Source organism: Microplitis mediator, chromosome 2 (assembly GCF_029852145.1).
Source record: "Microplitis mediator isolate UGA2020A chromosome 2, iyMicMedi2.1, whole genome shotgun sequence".
Taxonomy (NCBI): Eukaryota; Metazoa; Arthropoda; class Insecta; order Hymenoptera; family Braconidae; genus Microplitis; species Microplitis mediator.
Window position 1 is genome coordinate 10,862,098 of NC_079970.1, and position 22,014 is coordinate 10,884,111.

General features: G+C 33.6%; 2 protein-coding genes across 4 annotated transcripts in view; both read left to right on the top strand.

The window, feature by feature from the left end:
• The window catches only part of LOC130678771 (DNA-binding protein RFX2), a 115,527-nt gene that overhangs the window by 18,937 nt on the left and 74,576 nt on the right, over positions 1 to 22,014 (top strand). For all 3 annotated transcript variants that reach the window (XM_057486229.1, XM_057486228.1, XM_057486230.1), the window contains exons 2-3: positions 12,238 to 12,541; positions 12,725 to 12,917. In XM_057486229.1, coding sequence (XP_057342212.1) covers positions 12,308 to 12,541; positions 12,725 to 12,917 — 427 coding nt within the window. In that variant the 5' untranslated portion in view covers positions 12,238 to 12,307. The remainder of the gene's footprint in view (positions 1 to 12,237; positions 12,542 to 12,724; positions 12,918 to 22,014) is intronic.
• LOC130664281 (uncharacterized) lies at positions 1,029 to 1,490 on the top strand. The gene has a single exon (XM_057464169.1). It carries the CDS (start codon positions 1,029 to 1,031, stop codon positions 1,488 to 1,490), a length of 462 nt encoding a protein of 153 aa, XP_057320152.1.

Consider the following 22,014-nt stretch of genomic DNA (forward strand, 5'->3'; position numbering starts at 1 on the left):
AGCTCATGAGCTACTGGCCTATCGTGCAGCCAGGAATTCTCATCGTGCTTGGCTTCATGCTGCAAGAAATCACTACTACTGCTCCAGGCTCTCAGGTCTTAGTGGTTCGGTAATATGGAAAGAGCTTCGCAACCTTGACTTGATCAAACGTCCCGTACTTGAAACACTGGCTGTCAGTGCTAATGAATTGAATCTGGCATTTGCGTCTATCTCCAAATCGACATATAACCATGTCGACCTTGCATCAAGTCTTGCCAACAAACATTCAAAGTTATAACATCTTGGATCCATTTCAGTGTGGCTTCAGGACAGGTCATAGTACACAAACAGCACTGCTTGAGCTAATGAATGACGTCAGATTCAACTTTGATAAAAGAATGGTCATGTTGCTCACATTGTTTGACTTCTCGAAAGCGTTCGATACGGTGAATCATAGTCTGCTAGTGCGAAAACTAGTTATAATAAGCTTCTCTGAACATGCTGCGCGTTGGATTGAGTCGAATTTAGCGGGTAGGTCGCAGGCGGTCAAGGATCCGGGTGGAAACTTATCCGATTGATGTCTTACTGAAAGTGAGGTGCCACAAGGTTCAATCTTGGGTCCACTCCTATTTTCTCTGTTCATTAATGACATTGGAATCTGCATCAGGCAGTGTAAGCGTATTCTTTATGCTGATGATCTCCAGATCTATGCAGCCTACTATCCTCATGAACTGGAAGACCGTATTGAGCTTGTCAATCAGGATTTAGCATGCATTAGTGTATGGGCTGCAGAAAACTCACTAAAACTCAACATTAGTGAAACTAAAGCTATCATTCTTGGCTCAAAGTCTTTTGTTAACACAATTGACACGTCTCGGCTCAATTTTTGCTGTGATGGATTGGATATTCCTTTCGTAGACTCTGTACGCAACCTTGGGGTATTTATTGACTCAAAGCTAACTTTTAAGGAGCATGTGGACCACATTACTTCGAAAGTCAACTCAGCCTTCTATCAGCTCTGTAACCTAAAGGACTTTACCAATGTCAATATGAGAAAAACTCTCGTTAACGCTCTCATTTTACCGCATATCGACTATTGTTCTGCATTAAATGGCATTGGTACAGTACTTGATAAAGCTCTGCAGCGACTGGTAAACAAGGGCGTGCGCTATATATTGGGGTTGCCTTGGGACTCACCAATTTCTCAAGCTAGAAATGAGCTAGGATGGCTAACTACTTCCAAAGTAAGAGCGCGTGTGCTGATTATGATAGTTCGTAAGGCTCTCATTGAACGAACACCATCTTACTTAGCTGACCTTATTGCTGTTTACACGGCAGCCAGAAATCTGCGTAGCCTTAGCTCTTCTACTACACTTGTTATCCCACAACATCGCATCGAAGCTTGTAAAGCTTCGTTTGCTGTGGCTGCTCCATATGTGTGGAATGATCTCCCAGAGAGCATCCGAAGTATTCGATGTACAACGACTTTCAAGCAAGAATTGCATAAGTGACTACTTTACAACTGATACCTACTTTTTGTGCTGAACTGTTCGAGATGACTGTCTCGTCCTACGGTGATACTGACCTAATTAAATCTACTTACATTGTTACAATTACTATATATTTTTACTTAACTTTATATATACTGTATTCTGTCTGTAATATTTGTTTGACTCTACGAACAATAAACTAATTTATCTAATCTAATCTAATCTCTCTCTCTCTCTCTCTCTCTTTCGTGTGTGTGTGTGTGTGTGTGTGTGTGTGTGTGTGTGTGTGTGTGTGTGTGTGTGTGTGTGTGTGTGTGTGTGTGTGTGTGTGTGTGTGTGTGTGAGTGTGTGTGTGTGTAAACGCTTTATAACTGTTTAAATAATCAACCGATTTGAATGGTTCTTGCGGCAATCGAAAGAGTATTTAAATATCCGAGAAAATTATTAAAAACGGTGCTCCAGACGATTTGGATATACACGGTCCCGAACCAACTACACGGACGAAAGAGAACAAAACACGATTCAGGATAAATAACCGACGAAGATAACTTATACAGAACCAGCGACGGAAAAAGAAATCAACGTAAATCATATTAGAAATTTTGTAAAATATTTCAGGCAGAGAGGCCGGAAGATTTTTCAATTAAAATACTTAAATAAACGCCGTGTCCGCGGAGTATTGTCGTGTCAATTATCGTGTAATATTAAATCAGAACCGGACTTAGACATTATTAATTTCGTTATATACAGGCAGGAAGGCCAGATTTACTACGTAGTAGGAGTTTCCAGGCAGGTCGTGTAAACCACGAGCTGAAAAAACTCTTCCAGAACTTTCCAGGCAGTTAGTGGAAGCCACGCGCCGGAAATATTCATGCGAACCTAGTCTCGGATCTAGTCACATATAATTAAGCATTAAGATTAGAATAAATTAATGAAAATTAAATTAAATAAAATCAATTAATAATTTGTTAACAATAAAAGTGTCGTGCGAAGTAAAACGTGAGAATTAATGTTCGAGTTTAAGTATTGGGATATAAAATTGGTATTGAAATGTTAATGCGTAAAATCGGCTTATACAAATTTATTAATTAATTTGGAATAAAGAAATTGTGAGCGTTATAGACAATTATTTATACATATTGATTAGTGATTTTAAAAATGTGGTAAATAGTTATACGGAAATTGATTTCATATAAAGAAATGGGAAAAACGAATTTTATATTGTTAAAATATGTGAATGCAAACAGTGTAATTATGGAAATTGTTGAGAAGTAAACAAGTTGTAATCACGTAGAGGGTCCAAGGGACCGCTTGAATTAATTATACGGTTTTAACCACGTAGAGGGTCAAGCCAACCGCGTAAAATAAGTGTTTTAGTCGCGTAGAGGGTCCAGGGGACCGCGGGACCTAGGTATTAAGTTTTAGCCACGTAGAGGGTCTTGTTTATCGCGTGGAGATAGGTTCAGAAAAGTCGCGTGTGTGTGATAAAGTCCAGGGGACTCAGATGTGTGTGTGTGTGTGTGTGTGTGTGTGTGTGTGTGTGTGTGTGTGTGTGTGTGTGTGTGTGTGTGTGTGTGTGTGTGTGTGTGTGCTCAAGGAGCTCGAAAACATTAGTGTGAATACATTTTTGAGCTCGAAAATACTCTTGAATATAATTTTTTGTAATGAGTAGAGCCAGGAAGTTCGCCCTGCTAAAAATAGCGCTCAAAAAATTTTTATAACAACAATTTCGATTGGCTCATTTAATTTTTAAATTAAATCGAATTCAAAGAGAAAACAAAAGAATGATCTACATTGAAAACAATTTTAAATATTTATAGTATATTTATAGGAGATTTTACTTATGTTTTTTGTATTTTATAGGGAAAACCAGTAGACTTGGTCCAAGTATGACAGCTCGACCTCTTGATTCTCCAGCTTGTTCGGTCAACTAGTCCAATTTTTTTTGCTTTAAAAAAAAACAGGTGTCTCGGTCCGAGTATGACGGCTCGACTATTTGGTACTCAAGCTTTTTTGATTAACTACACGAATCACGAGCAAGATTGCCAGCAAGATCACGAGCAAGATTGCCAGCAACATCACGAGCAAGATCGCCACCAAGATCACGAGCAAGATCGCCGGTACGATCGCTACGAAGATTACGAGCAAGTTCGCGAGCACGATTGCTAGCAAGACTGTCAGCGAGATCACTAGCAAGATCGCGAGCACGATTGCTAGCAGGACTCTCAGCAAGATAACCACCAAGATCACGAGCAAGATCGCCACCAAGATCACGAGCAAGATCGCCGGTACGATCGCCCCGAAGATCACGAGCAAGACTCTCAGCAAGATCGCCGGTAAGATCGCTACGAAGATTACGAGCAAGTTCGCGAGCACGATTGCTAGCAAGACTGTCAGCGAGATCACTAGCAAGATCGCGAGCACGATTGCTAGCAGGACTCTCAGCAAGATCACCACCAAGATCACGAGCAAGATCGCCACCAAGATCGCGAGCGAGATTGCCAGCAAGATCGCCAGCACGATTGCTGAAAGACTGTCAGCAAGGTCACGAGCAAGATTGCCAGCAAGATCACGAGCAAGATTGCCAGCAAGATCGCGAGCAAGACGGGTTTTTCCTCCAAAAAGAAACAAAAAAAAATTGGAGTAGTTGGAGGAACAAGCTAGAGTACCAAGTAGTCGAGCCGTCATATTTGGACCGAGACACCTGTTTTTTTTAAAAAGCAAAAAAAATTGGACTAGTTGACCGAACAAGCTGGAGAATCAAGAGGTCGAGCTGTCATACTTGGACCAAGTCTACTGGTTTTCCCTATAAAATACAAAAAAACATAAATAAAATCTCCTATAAATATACTATTAATACTTAAAATTGTTTTCAATGTAGATCGTTCTTTTGTTTTCTCTTTGAATTCGATTTAATTTAAAAATTAAATGAGCCAATCGGAATTGTTGTTATAAAAATTTTTTTAGCGCTATTTTTAGCAGGGCGAACTTCCTGGCTCTAGTAATGAGCTTTATGAGCTCAAACACGTTACGTTCTATGTTCCGGTTTAAAATTTTAACAATCGAAAATAATTAATGAATAAACGTTTTTGAAGTTTTTATTCACGATTACGTTCAATCAAATGAATGTATTCAGGCAGGAATCAATGTAGTTGATCAAAATAATGATTCGTATGAGTTTTGAACTCAGATTGGAGCGCTAATATATAAAATATCCAAGAAAAATATTAAAAACCATGTTTTTTCAATTTTTTGGATGATAATGTCATTTAAACTAAAGAACGAATTGCATGACATAACGTGCACACAAAAAAAAAATTTTCGACTGAAGGTAAATATTCTTGATTCAAGAAAATTTTTTTGGAGACCTAAATTTTCTCAGATAAAGTAGAAATTTTCTCCAACCAAGACGACTTCTCTTGGCTCAAGAAAATCTTGACTTGGTTCCCGAAAACGTTTGTCTTCAAAAATATTTTCTTGACTCAAAATATCTGTTTTTTCTGTGTGGTGATCAAAAGAGACTATAAAGACGAAGAGCTGGTATGATTTGTGGACCATTCAGTTATACTTTTCGAGTTATGCAGAAAAAATGAGATAAATTGTTATCTTTTGAATTTTTTTGACACCGATATCTTTTGAACTAATCAACCGATTTTGATGGCCAATGTAGCAATCAGCACGTTTTATTAAGTTCTAGAGTTGATAAAATTTTGGAAATGATGGGTTCACTCGTTTCAAAGATATTTGCGAAATTGCGAAAAATATTTTGTTACCAATTCTTTCGCCAATGATATCTCTCGAACAAATTAACCGATTGAGATAATTGAGGCCGTAATCGACGCGTTTTATTGGGTCTCAGAGCTGATTAGATTTTGAAATCGATCGAGCCGTTTTTGAAAAATTCTAAAAAAACTAAAAACATGGTGGCTACATTTCTGGAAAACCTGGAAATGTCAGGGAATTTTATCATGAAGCTGGAAAAATTTTTACTTTTTTTTTTTTGATTGAAAAAATCCGATAAATTTTTTTTTCTGCCAATTATGATTGTAAAGGTATAGTCCACCACTACGATGATCAGTAGGAAAAATTACGATGTTAGCATGATAAATTTAAGTAGAATTTTTTTCGTTTATTATTATTGTTCAATGCATTGAAAGCAGAAATTCTTGAGTCAAGAATTATTTTCATTTAACTTTTCTAATGGATTATATTTCGCACTGAAAAGCTCCTTAAGAAAATAAAAATAATACTTAATTTTACAGCTTCAGATTGATCCATGAATGATTAAACTTGAATTAAACAAAAAATAGTTGTACTATGTCGATGGATTCTTGAGTCAAGAATAAATACTCAAGAAGTATTCATTCGTGATAATAAATTTTTTCTGAGTGTGGATTGTTGCGCCTGTGTCAGCTACAAAAGTCATTTTTTTACTATAACATTTTATTTTGTAGACAGTAAATAAACAACGAAAGCTTTTGACATCAAAAGCATTGTGAACATGACAAGGAAGGAAAATATCGAAAAACAAAAAATTTCGAAAAAATCATTTTTCTTGAAAAAAAAAAAAAAATTTTTGAAAAAAATTTGTTTTTCAATTTTTTCCTCCAATTAATGTTTTTGATCAAAGGAATAAGGTTTTTCCCTAATAAAACCTTTTGAAATAAAGAAATGATTGAAAACCAAAGAATCGCTCATTATGCGATTTTTGGTCAAAACGAAAAATTTTAAGCTTCGGAGTACTAAGAAAGAAAAATCGCAGCGCTTTGAAATTTTTAGGGTTTTTTCGGGACACTGAGGTTGAAAAAAAACCGACGGTATCCTTCGTTTATCCGTTATATCCAAAGTTTTACCAAGATTTCCAAATATCCCTTAATATGCAAATTTCTACCTTTTAATACTACCCACCAAGAAAATTGTTAATTTTCAAAAATCCGGGAAGTTATTGGTTTCATCCCGATTTTCGAAAATTGAGTTTCCATAAGATGTCGACGTTTTGAAGTCCTAGGAAGCTATTCTGACTATTTTCAGAAGGGTGTCCGAGTGTCTGTATGTACGTATGTGTGTGTGTGTGTATGCATGTGTGTGTGTATAGGTGTAGACTCTTTACATCGGTTTAATGAATTGACCGATTGAGATAGTTGAGGTGGCAGTCGAAAGAGTTTGTTGGCCGTCAACTTTTCTGAAAATTTCACATTGATCGATCGAATGGACTCAAAGATATAGAAGAAATACAAGAAAAAAAAAATTTTTTGTTAGTTTTTTATAAAGGCCCTAGGGGTATAAGTATGGTAAATCGGCCCCGGAAAGATATTTGAATGATACATAGAGGATATGTAGGTACTAATAAAATACTAAGTTCCTGAAAGTTTCAGATGTCTAACTAAATCCGTTTCCAAGGAAATAAATATTATGTAAAAAATAGAAAAATTTTTTTTTCTCAGGATTGGCTTAATTGATTGGTCTAAAAATTTAGTATGTTTTGGGAGCTCATGATAGCTTTCAAAAAAAAATTATTAACAGTTTTATAGCTTCATAAGATCTTTGAAAAACAAATTGTTTTTTTCTAACTATGATACAATTTTGGCACAATTATGAAACTATTTTTTTTCAAAGCCTTATGTACTCCCTTATAACATAATTTTTTCAGATTTTTAAAAAAGGTACGCCATCGTTAATAAAAATAAAAACCATTTTTCAGCTCAATTAATGCATCTATTCAAAAAGTTTAGGCTATACTTTTTTAATTTAATGCATATTTAGATAGTTTGTAGCTATCAGAAATAATATTTTGTATTTAAAACAATCACAGAAATTTATTCATCAATGTAAAAAATTAAAATAGTTCAAAATAATTAATTATTTATTAATTTTAATAAATATTTTTTTAAACAACTTTTTGTTTCACAGCTTGCCCGTGTAAAAAAAATTTCTCCCGGAGGGATCCCGCTAGGATCCCGTATTTGGAACCTGCCGTTCATGAGACTGACCGGAACTTTAAGCGGAAGATTGGCGGAACCTTTTAAATTGGTAAAGAGCATATAATATAGCTGTAGAATTCTCAAGAAAAATGTTAGCATCTATTTTGAACGAAAATTAGTAAATCCTGCTAACTTTGATGATGTCTAAGATTTTAAATAGTGCCGCTAAAATTCCTGAAATCTTCCGATACGAGTATTTTGGGTATTTTCAGGTGAAACTGCGGAATTCTAAAAATACCAATACTGCCGCGTGAATTCCGAAAGGAGATCGTGGGGTACTTTCGGGTAAAACTGCGAAACACAAAAAATACCGAAACTACCGCGTAAATTCTTGGAATCTTCCAAAAAGAATTCGTAGGGTGCTTTCAGATGAGACTGCGGAATACAAAAAATAATAAAAGTGCCGCTAACTTTCCGGAAATCTTCCGATAAGAGTATTTTGGGTATTTTAAGGTGAAACTGCGAAATACGAAAATACTAATAGTGCCGCGGCAGTATTGGTATTTTGTGTATTCCGCAGTTTCACCTGAAAGCACCCTACGAACTCTTTTTGGAAGATTCCAGGAATTCACGCGGCAGTATTGGTATTTTTAGAATTCCGCAGTTTCACCTGAAAATACCCAAAATACTCGTATCGGAAGATTTCAGGAATTTTAGCGGCACTATTTAAAATCTTAGACATCATCAAAGTTAGCAGGATTTACTAATTTTCGTTCAAAATAGATGCTAACATTTTTCTTGAGAATTCTACAGCTATATTATATGCTCTTTACCAATTTAAAAGGTTCCGCCAATCTTCCGCTTAAAGTTCCGGTCAGTCTCATGAACGGCAGGTTCCAAATACGGGATCCTAGCGGGATCCCTCCGGGAGAAATTTTTTTTACACGGGCAAGCTGTGAAACAAAAAGTTGTTTAAAAAAATATTTATTAAAATTAATAAATAATTAATTATTTTGAACTATTTTAATTTTTTACATTGATGAATAAATTTCTGTGATTGTTTTAAATACAAAATATTATTTCTGATAGCTACAAACTATCTAAATATGCATTAAATTAAAAAAGTATAGCCTAAACTTTTTGAATAGATGCATTAATTGAGCTGAAAAATGGTTTTTATTTTTATTAACGATGGCGTACCTTTTTTAAAAATCTGAAAAAATTATGTTATAAGGGAGTACATAAGGCTTTGAAAAAAAATAGTTTCATAATTGTGCCAAAATTGTATCATAGTTAGAAAAAAACAATTTGTTTTTCAAAGATCTTATGAAGCTATAAAACTGTTAATAATTTTTTTTTGAAAGCTATCATGAGCTCCCAAAACATACTAAATTTTTAGACCAATCAATTAAGCCAATCCTGAGAAAAAAAAATTTTTCTATTTTTTACATAATATTTATTTCCTTGGAAACGGATTTAGTTAGACATCTGAAACTTTCAGGAACTTAGTATTTTATTAGTACCTACATATCCTCTATGTATCATTCAAATATCTTTCCGGGGCCGATTTACCATACTTATACCCCTAGGGCCTTTTTCAGAAATGACTCCATCGATCGATTCCAGAATCCAATCAGCTCTAGAATTCAATAAATCGCGTCGATTGCCGTCTCAACCATCTCAATCGGTCCATTCCTTCGAGAGATATTGATCGAGAAAGAAATGGTGGAAAACGGTTGTCTTCGATCATCTTCGAAGCGACTCATCCGATCAATTCCAAAATCTGATCAGTTTGACAACTCAATAAAACGCGACAATTGCCACCTCAACCGTCTCAATGGGTCAATTTATCTGAGAGATATCGTTGGAGAAAAAATGGTAAAAACCGGTTTTTTTTTTAAACAACGGTATACAAAAGTATTTTCGAGCTCGAAGAGCTCGAAAATGTATTTACAACAATATTTTCGGGCTCAAGGAGCTCGACAACAGCGGGGTTTTGGGGCTGGCCCGCAGGGTCAACCGATAGACCGATTTTTTCATTTGACATTATAACAGGGCTATGCTGTTACTCTGGTCGTCCTTTTTAAGGGCGCCACTTGAAGTAATAACGGCCTCCCAGAGCTGGATCTTAGATCGTCAGGCTCGTTGTAAAAATTGGTTTGTAAGAGAAGGAAGAGGAAGGATAATTTATAATTAATTAATTTATTTCACTTTTAACAATTTTAACCTTTATTTATTTAACCTTGACAATATATAATTAAACTTCATAACCTTGTGACCTTATAAATCTTATTAAACCTTATAAACCTAACGTCAACTACTTTTGACGAATATATGCAACTTAATATAAGCTAACTACTTTTGGCTATTACACACACACACTCACACTGAGTCCCCTGGACTATAATACACACACACGACTTAGAAATTTACTCCACGTGGTCGACGAGACTCTCTACGTGGTTAAAAACCTTATATTTTTCCGCGCGGTCCCCTGGACCCTCTATGCGATATCAAACATTAATTAATTAACTCACGCGGTCACATTGACCCTCTACGCGATTTCAAGAACTTTAGCAGAATTCACGAAATTTATTTACAGCTTATTTAATTATCAACAATTTCCATAATTACGCTTTTCACTCCCACAAACTTTTACCATTATAAAATTCCAATTTATCTATTCTCTGATTTAAAATAAAATTAATTTCTACATCATTATTTACCAAATTAAAATCACTATCAATTACATTAATTATTTATTACCACTAACACTTTCTTTATCAATTTAATTTTGTCAAGCCGGTTTACGATTTATTTTATTTGACCGCTGAACATTTTATTCACCGACTCTATATCTAATAGTCAAAACTTGATTATCAATTTTCACGTTTTCTTCCCGACACATTTAACCTTTCTAATTTATTAATTGATTTTTATTTAAATTATTTAACTTAATTATAATAAATTTATCCTATTATTAATGACTAGATAATTTTGACTAGATCGCAATTGATTTTCCGGCGAATGCTTTACACAACCTGCCTGGAAAATTCCAGAAGAATTTTCCGGCGAATGACTTACACAACCTGCCTGGAAATAACAAAGCTAATTATGTTGAGTCCGGGTTCCGATTGAATATTACACGATAATAGACACGACAATACTTCGCGGACACAACGTTTAATTATGTGTTTTAGTTAATAAATATTACGGCTTCCCTGTCTGGGATATTTTACAGAATACCTTTTACGATTTACGTTGTATTCTTTTCCCGTCGCTCGCCCAGTATTAGTTGTCCTGGTCCGTGTAGTTTGTTCCGGTCCGTGTATCGTCTCGTGTCTGTGCGTCCCGATGATTGCCCAGTCCTGCCGACTCTGTGTGCGTCTAGGTGGTTATCCGGTCCTGTCGGCTCTGTTCCTGGGTGCGTCTTGGTGGTTACCCAGTCCTACTGACTGTGTTGAACGTCTGTTCTGTCTGGTCGTCCCGGTCACCGATGTTCTCTTTCGCTGCTGTCTTCTAGTTTTATTAATTTCGCTCGATTATTTTCGACCATGATCGGAAAACTCCTCCCTTAATTAATTATGATTGGGCCTAGCGTGTGAATATTTTTAATTAGCGCGCCCGGTGACAAGTCGAAAAACTTAATTGAATGTTCATTCGGGGTAGCAGGTGGAGTAAGTGACCATCCGTGAAAAATCACGATTTTGGTCGATAATGTAACTCAATTTACCCCGTTACAACATTGTAGCTTCGAAAAAATTTTTTTCATCAAAAGCCACTAATCGTGTCTCAGAGAAGTTTTGCAGTTTTCAAAATCCTACTTCCATTTTGTGTGCGACCAATATGTCCAGAGTTATTGACTGTCAAAGTCAAAATGGACTTTTTGCTTTGATCAATGATAACTCCGCGCCACATCGTCGTAGAGACATTTTGAGGGCGGCAAATTAAAGGGCATAAAATAGCCTAAAAGAACTTTGAGGTGAGATTATCGAAAAAAATCCATTAAAGCCCATAGAGCTTTCTTAAGACGAGCAAAAATTTGGAAAATTTTATTTGCGGTGGTTTTTTTAGGATTACTCCAGAGCCGTGCATGATAAAGAATTTTGAAGGCTAGATCTAAAAACTAGAAACTTGAAGCTAAAATTTCCATTTTTTTTTCTGTACGACTATTTTCCTCCGAGTTACAGCATGTTGAAAATCGCTAAAAAATTTGCAATTTTTTTTTTTATCCCTTAATTTCTGTTAGTGTAGTTTCTGTTCTAGTAGTGTACATCTTATAAACGTACAACTTTCGCAACTTGTCTAATAATACTTTTTTTTTTGTAGAGAATTCAATTTGCTACGAAGTTCTTATTTGCTTTTCTACCACTAGTTTCGTTGTTTATTCACTGTCTACAAAGTAACATATGTTATAATAAATAAATGACTTCTGTAACTGACACGGATGAAACTATTTAAATCTCAGTAAAGTTACCAACAGTTATTTTGAAAAGCATTTCATTTTTTAAAGAATACCGCAAACGTCGACCCAATATCTCAGAAAACGACTGAGCATCAGAAAATTACACAGTAATTAATAAATTTCCTATACTTTCTAAATGGAAAAACTTAAAACACATTTAAAAGTACTTAGAATTTACATTAAGGGTTGAAATCTGTAGGCAATTAGAGTTTTACCACGTTTAATAATACTTTACTTGGTGGGTAAAAAAAAATCTTTCCTCAAAATGAATTTCTTTAATACATATTTTATGCTTCTAAGTTTTGAATATGACTTCTATGAAAATATTATAACACATTGCAGTTACTTTGTAATTAAATTTATGTGCTTTTATCTCTGTTAGAGCGTCTGTACAGATTCAAAGAAGTAGCCGTAATATCTCAAGTGCAACGAGATAAATTGGTTTCAAAAATATGACCACAACTGGAGCCCAATTTGCTCTAGCAGCCTCCACAGGGACTGCTCATAGTGGCAATAATTCAGCAATCGTAGAAGTGGAAACTAAGCCAAGCATCATTGTCGATACTACTACTAGTGCCAGTAATACAGGTAGCATATCACAAGGTCAATCTACAAGGAATCAACAAATTATTACAGTAGTCGCTAGTCCGAATTCTACAACCACCAATAACCTTCAGCCGATACAGGTTCGTGCAGCGTTTAGGTTTATTTGTTAAATTCTGATTTCGTAAAATTACAATGTGGTTTTCGATTGATTTGTAGCTATTTTTTGTTGTGCATTCGAGTTAAAACAAAACATGTCTGTCGAGTGATATTCGTAGTCTCACAAAAGCTGAAAAATACAATATTATTCGAACTGATCGTTTCAGCTCGTAGTTCAAGATTCATTGGAAACCGCTGCGGATTCGTCGAATAGTTCTTCTGGAACTTCTGCTCACGTGACAGCTCAAGTAGTTGTGAATACAACTCATTCAGGTCAGCATACCCTCATCAACTCGGATGTAGCGTCTACATCTACAAGCGCAATCGTTAGTGGTTCACCGCACTATATAACCGTCACAGGTGAAATATTTGTTTAATAGTTTAAAATTTATCATCACAATATTCAACTTATAAATTGTCAATACTATTACTCCCTTCGGAAGTGAAAAGGTTGAGCTCTATTATCGAACTGCCAAGATCCCGCGACTCATTTACATTTAATTATTTATATTATTTTTGTACCGCACAAACACGTAACGAATAGAAAATTAATATTAAAAAGAATCTGTTGCATTTATTGAGTTGTTCAAAACAAATATTATAATAAAAAATCTGGGAAACGGTTAATGCTGCAGGCCAGCCCTAAAAATGCCCGCTCTTTTCGAGCTAAAAAGCAGTCTGGCCTTGCATCGAGAAAATTAAAAAAATCAGGAAAAAACATGCAACTTAAAATTTTGTGAACGATTATTCGTAAGGGGAAAAATAGATTTGAACAGAATTAGATGAAAGTAAGGTAAGAGACCCAATACCCGATCACTCATGTAATTGTATATCTAAATTTACTAAATATAGATATACAAATACATTAAGTGATCGACAACTAGTTCTCTGATCGGTTACTAAGTATTTTACCTTATTCAAGATAGAGTGAAAGGAATTTCGAATTAGATCATAACTGCGAAATATAAAATATATCAAATGAAAATTAGTCAATTAAGATGATTCTCGCGACAATTGGCGTATTTTACTGAGTTATAGAAATGATTAGAACTAAAAATAGTTCGATTCAAGTCATTTCTAAGAAATTAAAATCCACATATACACGCACGCGTGCGCGACACTTGAATATCATTCTGAAAATAATCACGATACCTTCTAGGACCTCAAAACGCCAACTTCTAAAGAAAACTCGACTTTCGAAAATTGAAGTGAAAATGATCTTCGCAAATTTCCCGAAAAACATCGATTTTCATAACGGAAAATCAAAAAACTATTTTGATGAAGATTCGAACAGGGATCTTTCTCGCGCTTAAGCAAGAAGAATATCCATCGTGCTGTTAAGAAACTTCGATACAAAGTTATAATTGATTAATTTCGTGTAATAATTGAATGACAGTGCATATTTAAACGCGTTATTAAAATAAAATATTATTTTATATTTTATTTCATTTCATTAAAAATTTTCTGAGAACCACGAATTAACTGTGTTCCATTTGCAATGGCAGTCTTATAGCCTAACCGTGTAAAATACTCTGAAGTTACTCATATAGTATTCCGATAATGCGTACGTTGTATGTGTGTCCGGAAAAGAAAATAAAAGTTTAATTTATTTCGTCAACCGAATTTTTGTATCGAATGAACTGACTATGTGACGTAGATCAAGTACGATTACTTTACGAACAATTTTGTTTGTATCGAGTCAAGCCGAAACCGGTGAATTATATTTTGTCTTGTAAACCGATAATTTTTTTTCGTGATACCGATTAATTATTTTGTTTTGTTCAATATACGATAATTTTTGTTTTTTAACTTCCCGCTAAGAAAATTGAAAATTTTCAAAAATTCAGGAAGTTATTGGTTTCGGTCCGATTTGCAAAAACCAAATTTCTATCAGGATTTGACGTTTTGAGGTTCTAGGAAGCTATCCTGACTAATTTCACGATGATGTCCGAGTGTATGTATGTGTGTACGTACGTACGTATGTAAATATTCTATAACTTTTGAACGGATGAACCGTTTTTGATCGTTAAGGTGTCATTCGACGCAGCTTGTTAAATACTATGAGCTGTGAAAAATTGAGCTTAATCGGTAATGTGCGTTTGGAGATATTTCAAAAATAAAATTTTTTTAAAAATGTTTTTTCTGGATAACTTTTAATTTGCTCGAATGGATTGATTCTAAAATCTAATCAGCTCTAAAATTTTATAAGCCGCGTCGAATGCTACCTCAATTATCAAAATCGGTTCATTCGTTCAAGAAAAACCGTTAACGAAAGAATTAAAAAAAAATTTTTTTTTTTAGTTTTTTTGAAATTTCTCAGAAACGGGTGGATTAGGGTGGTCCTTATTTTGGACATTTTCGAATTTTTATGCTCCCAGAGGCTTATGTGGTTCGAAATAAATAAATAAAAATATCCTCAAAGTTTCAGGTCTTTATCTCAATTTTAACCCGTGTCGCACAGCGATGTAAGTTTCCCATTTAAATAACACGGGGTTTTTGGCATTGAACGATTAAGTTTTTATTCCGGCTAAAGTTATTGTTCGAAAAATTTGAAACTCTGTAGACTTTATCCTCATATTAGCAGCTACTCCTCAGAATTTTTACAGATTTTCAGCTACTATAATTTTGGGGCTACAGCATGATGAAAAAAAAGAAAAAAATTATTTTTTTTATTTTTAGCTACAATTTTTTTCAAATAACATATCAAATCACTCTGCATCCTTTGCAGAAGTTTTTCCTTTTTTTCATTCTCGCACCCAAGTGGGTGAACGGCATATCTTTGTTGCACTAATACAATAATCAGGAGCATTTCTTCTCAATTACAACAGAAAAAATTCCCTTAAAGTTTAAGCTCTTAATTTTGACGGGAAGAGTTACTGCAAAATTTTTTTTGTGATTTTTTCAAGAAATATTTTTGTTTATGTTATTTGACAATATGTCTTTTTCAAAAATACATAATGCATTCAATTGATATCTGAGATCGGTATATCAATGCCACTAATCATATTATGTCTCAGTTTAACAGTTGATAAATATTATCAATAAATTAAATTTCTTTCAATGTTTGCTTAAATAAGTTGGTCACCTTTAAATTTATTATTTGTTTTAAGCAATAAATAATAAACAAAAGGTTGATAGTTTTGTGCATTATAATTTCGAAATAATTATTTGTTTTCAATTTTCTAACTATAATAAATCATTAATAAAATAGATCTCTTTTATAAATAAATATAATAAAATTAAAAAATCACAAAAAAAAAGTTTGCGACACGTGGTTCTGTTGGAATTGAGAGCTCAAACTTTGAGGGAATTTTTTTCTGCCGTAATTGAAACCGTTTGTGAGGTAATCGTAATAAATTTAAAAAATCCTTTTAAGGAACACTTTACTGCACACTAATGCAAAGTTCCTGATTACTGTATTAGTGCAACAAAGATATACCGTTCACCCACTTAGGTGCGAAAATGAAAAAAAGGAAGAACTTCTGATAAGGATGCAGACTGATTTGATATGTTATTTGAAAAAAATTTTAGCTAAAAATAAAAAAAATAATTTTTTTCTTTTTTTTCATCATGCTGTACCCCCAAAATTATAGTAGCTGAAAATCTGTAAAAATTCTGAGGAGTAGCTGCTAATATGAGGATTAAAGTCTACAGAGTTTCAAATTTTTCGAACAATAACTTTAGCCGGAATAAAAACTTAATCGTTCAATGCCAAAAACCCCGTGTTATTTAAATGGGAAACTTACATCGCTGTGCGGCACGGGTTAAAATTGAGATAAAGACCTGAAACTTTGAAGATATTTTTTTTTATTTATTTCGAACCACATAAGCCTCTGGGAGCATAAAAATTCGAAAATGTCCAAAATAAGGACCACCCTAGGGTGGATAAATTAATTTCAAAATTCGATCAGCTTTAGAACTTGATAAGCGCGTCGATTACCACCTCAACCATCTTAATCGGTCAATTCGTTTGAGAGATATCGTTGATGAAAGAAATAGTGAAAAACGTTTTTTTTCGAATATCCTCGAAACAACTGAACTAAACGATTCCAAAATCTAATCAACTTTAGAATTTATTAAAATGCGTCGATTGCTACCTCAACCATCAAAATCGATTAATTATTTCTCGAGATATCGTGGGAGAAAGAAATGCTAATGGGTGATTATTAAATTACCTGTCGCCCAACTTATAATAATTCGAATAAGGTTGCCAAAAATGAGGGTATTCGGGCATCACTCCGGTAGATCCCCGGTAGTGAACAACCCGTTACAATATGTATCCATATAAGGGTGGTCCAAAAAAACCGACTATTTTTTTTTTCGCGTCTCTAATGAAAATTTGTTGATTCAAGATGTTTTAAGAAGCCTCTCCAAAAATCAGCTCGATAAAAAATTTTCATGAGGTCGCTCACGAATTTTGAAAATATCAAAAATGATCGAAATTCGGAATTTTTTGTTCTAAATTTCTTCTTTCTCATGGCAGCTATAGTTTATATTTATGAAATCATGACTACGCTGAAAATTTCAGCCCAAAATTCAAATATTTAAACGGCGCTCAAGAATTTTGAATATTAACTGATAATATGTAACTAAAACTTTGAATTAGTTTTTGTATTTTTTTATAACTCAATTACTGTCATTTCACTTAAATATAACTTTTGCATAACCGAAAATATACAGGACAGTCTTAAACAATAAAATTGGGTAAGTTTCGAAAAAGCAAAAAAACCTAAAAATTGAATTGAAAAATAAAATAGTATGTAAATAACTTATTATTTATATATCTCGGGTTGTATTTTGATTCATTATGATACAAATTGATGGTGAAAAAATTGAGAAGCATTATTATTAATGTTCAAGGGTCGCTCGAAAACATCCAAGAGACAGTACTCGGAAACATTAAAAATTCTTGAGCGACGTTCAAATATTTGAATTTTGGGCTGAAATTTTCAGCGTAGTCATAATTTCATAAATATAAACTATAGCTGCCACGAGAAAGAAGAAATTTAGAACAAAAAAATCCGAATTTTGATCATTTTTGATATTTTCAAAATTCGTGAGCGACCTCATGAAATTTTTTTATCGAGCTGATTTTTGGAGAGGCTTCTTAAAACATCTTGAATCAACAAATTTTCATTAGAGACTCGAAAAAAAAAATAGTCGGTTTTTTTGGGCCACCCTAATCCATATATATATGTCGGAGATAAAATAATACTTGGGTTTATCCTGAGACTCGGGAAAGTCCTAACTATATTGAGTTCGTTTTTAGACAATAAAAACTTAGTAAAAATAAAGTTTTTTCAAAAATGTTTTTTTTTGATAACTTTTAATGTGCTCGATGGATTGATTCCGAAATGGACTGGGCTTTAGAGCTTCATAAGCCGCGTCCAATGCCACCTTAACCATCAAAATCGCTTCATTCGTTCAAGAAAAACCGTTGTCGAAAGAATTAAAAAAATTTTTTTTTTTAGTTTTTTTGAAATATCTCAAAATCGACTCAATAAATCAATTTCAAAATTTGATCAGCTTTAGAACTTGATAAAACGCGTCGATTGCCACCTCAACCGTCTCAGTCGGTTTATTCGTTTGAGAGATATCGTTGGAGAAAAAATGGTAAAAAACGTTTTTTTTCGAAAACAACAGCATACATACGTATTTTCGAGCTCGAAGAGCTCGAAAATGTACTCACAATTATGTTTTCGAGGTTCTTGAGCTCGAAAACAGCAGGAAGTTTTGGGGCTGGCCCGCAGGGTCAACTGACAGACCGATTTTTTTTTCTAATTTTCGGTTTTTTTTTATTTTTTCAAAACCCACAGAAAATAAAGGTCTAATACTTGCATGATCAACGTATCTTCTTAGTACCAACATACCTTGGCCAAGAAAAAAAATCTTGCTCCAAAAGTTTGCTTCTTTAGTAAAAACGGAAAATTTCCTCAGTCAGAAGTGTAGTCTCTCTCCGAAAAGTTGACGTGTCAATTCTTTTTTTTATTTGAAACGTATTTTTTTGTTATTTATTTTGAGAAAAATCATTCAAGTAACCATTAATGTTAAATATTAATGTCATGATGTACTATTGGATTTACTATAGTACAATCGAAGAAGGTACTTGTTACTCTATTGAATGTCCGAGGAGTACTCGAACAAAATTGTATTCAAATTCACACGGAGCCGGGCGCGATCTCGTGGCGAGCACCGAACCACTTCCGCTGCTGCCGCCTAGCACCGGTGACTTTCCCCTTTTCCATATTTATCTTTTCTCCCAAGAAATTTTTTCTCTGGGATTCAGCAACTTTTGTTTTCTTGGTCGGAGCGCACGAAAATACTTGCGTGAAAAGTATAGTACTTGTTCCAAGAAATTTTATTTTTTTTAAACAAAAAAATGCAACATTGCTACAAAGAGATAATACATCTTGCTTCAAAAAACATATCTCTTACTTTAAGAAGTATAAATTCTTGAAACAAGTGAAAATTTTTTTATTTAAGTGTAAAAATATGTTGACGTGAGAAAAAAAATTTTGATTCAAGATAAAAATTCCAAGATAATTGTTTACTTGGTGCAAGTAAATTTTAATTTCCGAATCGGTAAAAAAAATTTTTGAATCGAGAATATCTTCCTTGGTTCAAGTTAACTGTTTTTTCTGTATAGAATTTGACGCGGCTTATAAAGTTTCAGAGCTAATTAGATTTTGGAATCAAACCATCAAGTACATTACAAACTATCCGAAAAAAAATTTCATTTTTGCGATATTTTCGAATACACTGTACCGACTATGCTCAATTTTCTACAAATTGTTGGAATTAATGAGCCACTTCAAACGCTACTTGAAAAAGCCAAATCGGATCATTCGTTCAAAAGTTACAGAATATTTACACACCCTGGTTGAGAAATCCGATTCACTTCAGTAGGATTTGATCGGATATTTGCGATTGACACTGATCGGTAAACGGTCATTTAGTATTTGCTTTGCAGATATGTGAAGTCGTGATAATCAGGCATGCGTTGAATAAAAAAATTATTCCATGCTCTAATTTTCACAGACGTATTTTTATATCTAAATAAAACTTTTGAACCTGTTTTCGAGAAAAAAAATAAGCTTTTCAAGATCTAACAAGTAACGTTTTATGCTAGAGTTTAAAAGTTAAAAATCAAAAATCATTAATAAAGAAGCGGCTTTTAAATTTTGATTTTCGATTATGTTCTCTGAAGTACATGTATTGAGGCAGAAATCAATGTCAGTGATCAAAATCAAGATTTGAATGAGTTTCGACTTAGGTCAGAGCAATAACATATGGAATATCCGAGAAAAACATTAACGACTGGGTTTTTTCAATTTTTTGCTGACAGTATGTTTAAAACTAAGGAACAAGTTACATGACATTATCTGATGATCGGAAGAGACTGTAAAGAGAAAGAGTTGGTATGACTTCAGACACATTTTAGCACATTATATTTTGATTTATCCGGAAAAAATAACATAAAATGTTATTTTTTTAACTTTCCAGCGCCAAAGATAATCGAAAAAACCCGTTTTTTATCATTTCTTTCGCGAACGATATCTCTCGAACAAATTAACCGATTGAGATGGTTAAGGTGGCATTCGACGCGGCTTATAAAGTTCTAAAGCTGATTAGATTTTAAGTCGATCGTTTAAGTCGTTTCTGAGAAATCACTAAAAAACTAACAAAAAAAATTTTTTTTATTCCGTAATTCGCCAATATTTTCGAGTCTACTAGATCAAATGATTTGAAATTTTCAGGAAAGTTGAGGGCCAACAAGCTCTTTCGATTGCCACCTCAACCATCCAAATCGATTTATTAGTTAAAAAGTCACAAAGGGTTTACACACACACACACACACACACACACACACACACACACACACACACACACACACACACACACACATGCCTACATACAGACATCGCTCTGAAAAAGTCAGAATAGCATCCTAGCACCTTCAAATGTCGACATATGATGAAAACCCGGTTTTTGAAAATCGGGGCGAAACCAATAACTTCCCGAATTTTCAGAAAATCGTCGATTTTCTCCGCGGGAAGTTAAAAAAATTGAGATAGCAGTGGGTCCTATCTACGTAGTACTGGCTACTCTCTACATTGTACTCAGCACCATGTCGGATGTTGCTCACTACTATCCTACATAGTACACTCTTACATATTGCCCAGTTCTATGTTCATAGCAGCCAGTCGTATGTCAGATAGCAAAGGTTACTTTTTAAACATATTACCCACTGCTATCTGCAGATAGCGCCTGCATTTATGTTAACATATTGCTGGTTACTGTGTATCATAGTAGAGAGTTCTATGTAAGATAGCAATGAGTACTATCTGAGATATTTTTTTCCGTAAGGACTTACATAATTTTTTTTTAGGGATGGCGCAAGTATTTATTATTGACAACGAACAAATAAAATTATTATCATAACTAAATTAATTATGACTTATTCATCTACGTTTACGTATTTAAATATATAATTATTAATTATATATGATATTTTTTTTTATTTGTTTATATTTATTTATATTACGTATTTAAAAATATAATTACATCATATGAGTTCGTCAATTGCTGAACACGTAAATTTAAAATTTTATTTTATAAAATAAGGTTTTTTTCATTCATGATAATAACTTTATTATAACAACAATTATTATACAATTACAATTATTAATTATAATTAATGAACACTTGAATTTTGAATTTTATTTTATAAATTAAGTTTTTTTCATTTATGGAAATAAATTAATTATAATAATAATAATTATTATTATAAATTTACTACCGTAACTGAAAAAAACTTATTTTATAGAATAAAATTTAAAATTTAAGTGTTCAGCAATTAACGAACTCATATGATGTAATTATATTTTTAAATACTTAATATAAATAAATATAAACAAATCAAAAAAAATATCATATATAATTAATAATTATATATTTAAATACGTAAACGTAGTTGAATAAATCATAATTAATTTAGTTATGATAATAATTTTATTTGTTCGTTGTCAATAATAAATACTTGCGCCATCCCTAAAAAAAAATTATTTAAGTCCTTACGGAAAAAAATATCTCAGATAGTACTCATTGCTATCTTACATAGAACTCTCTACTATGATACACAGTAACCAGCAATATGTTGACATAAATGCAGGCGCTATCTGCAGATAGCAGTGGGTAATATGTTTAAAAAGTAACCTTTGCTATCTGACATACGACTGGCTGCTATGAACATAGAACTGGGCAATATGTAAGAGTGTACTATGTAGGATAGTAGTGAGCAACATCCGACATGGTGCTGAGTACAATGTAGAGAGTAGCCAGTACTACGTAGATAGGACCCACTGCTATCTCAATTTTTTTAACTTCCCGCGGAGAAAATCGACGATTTTCTGAAAATTCGGGAAGTTATTGGTTTCGCCCCGATTTTCAAAAACCG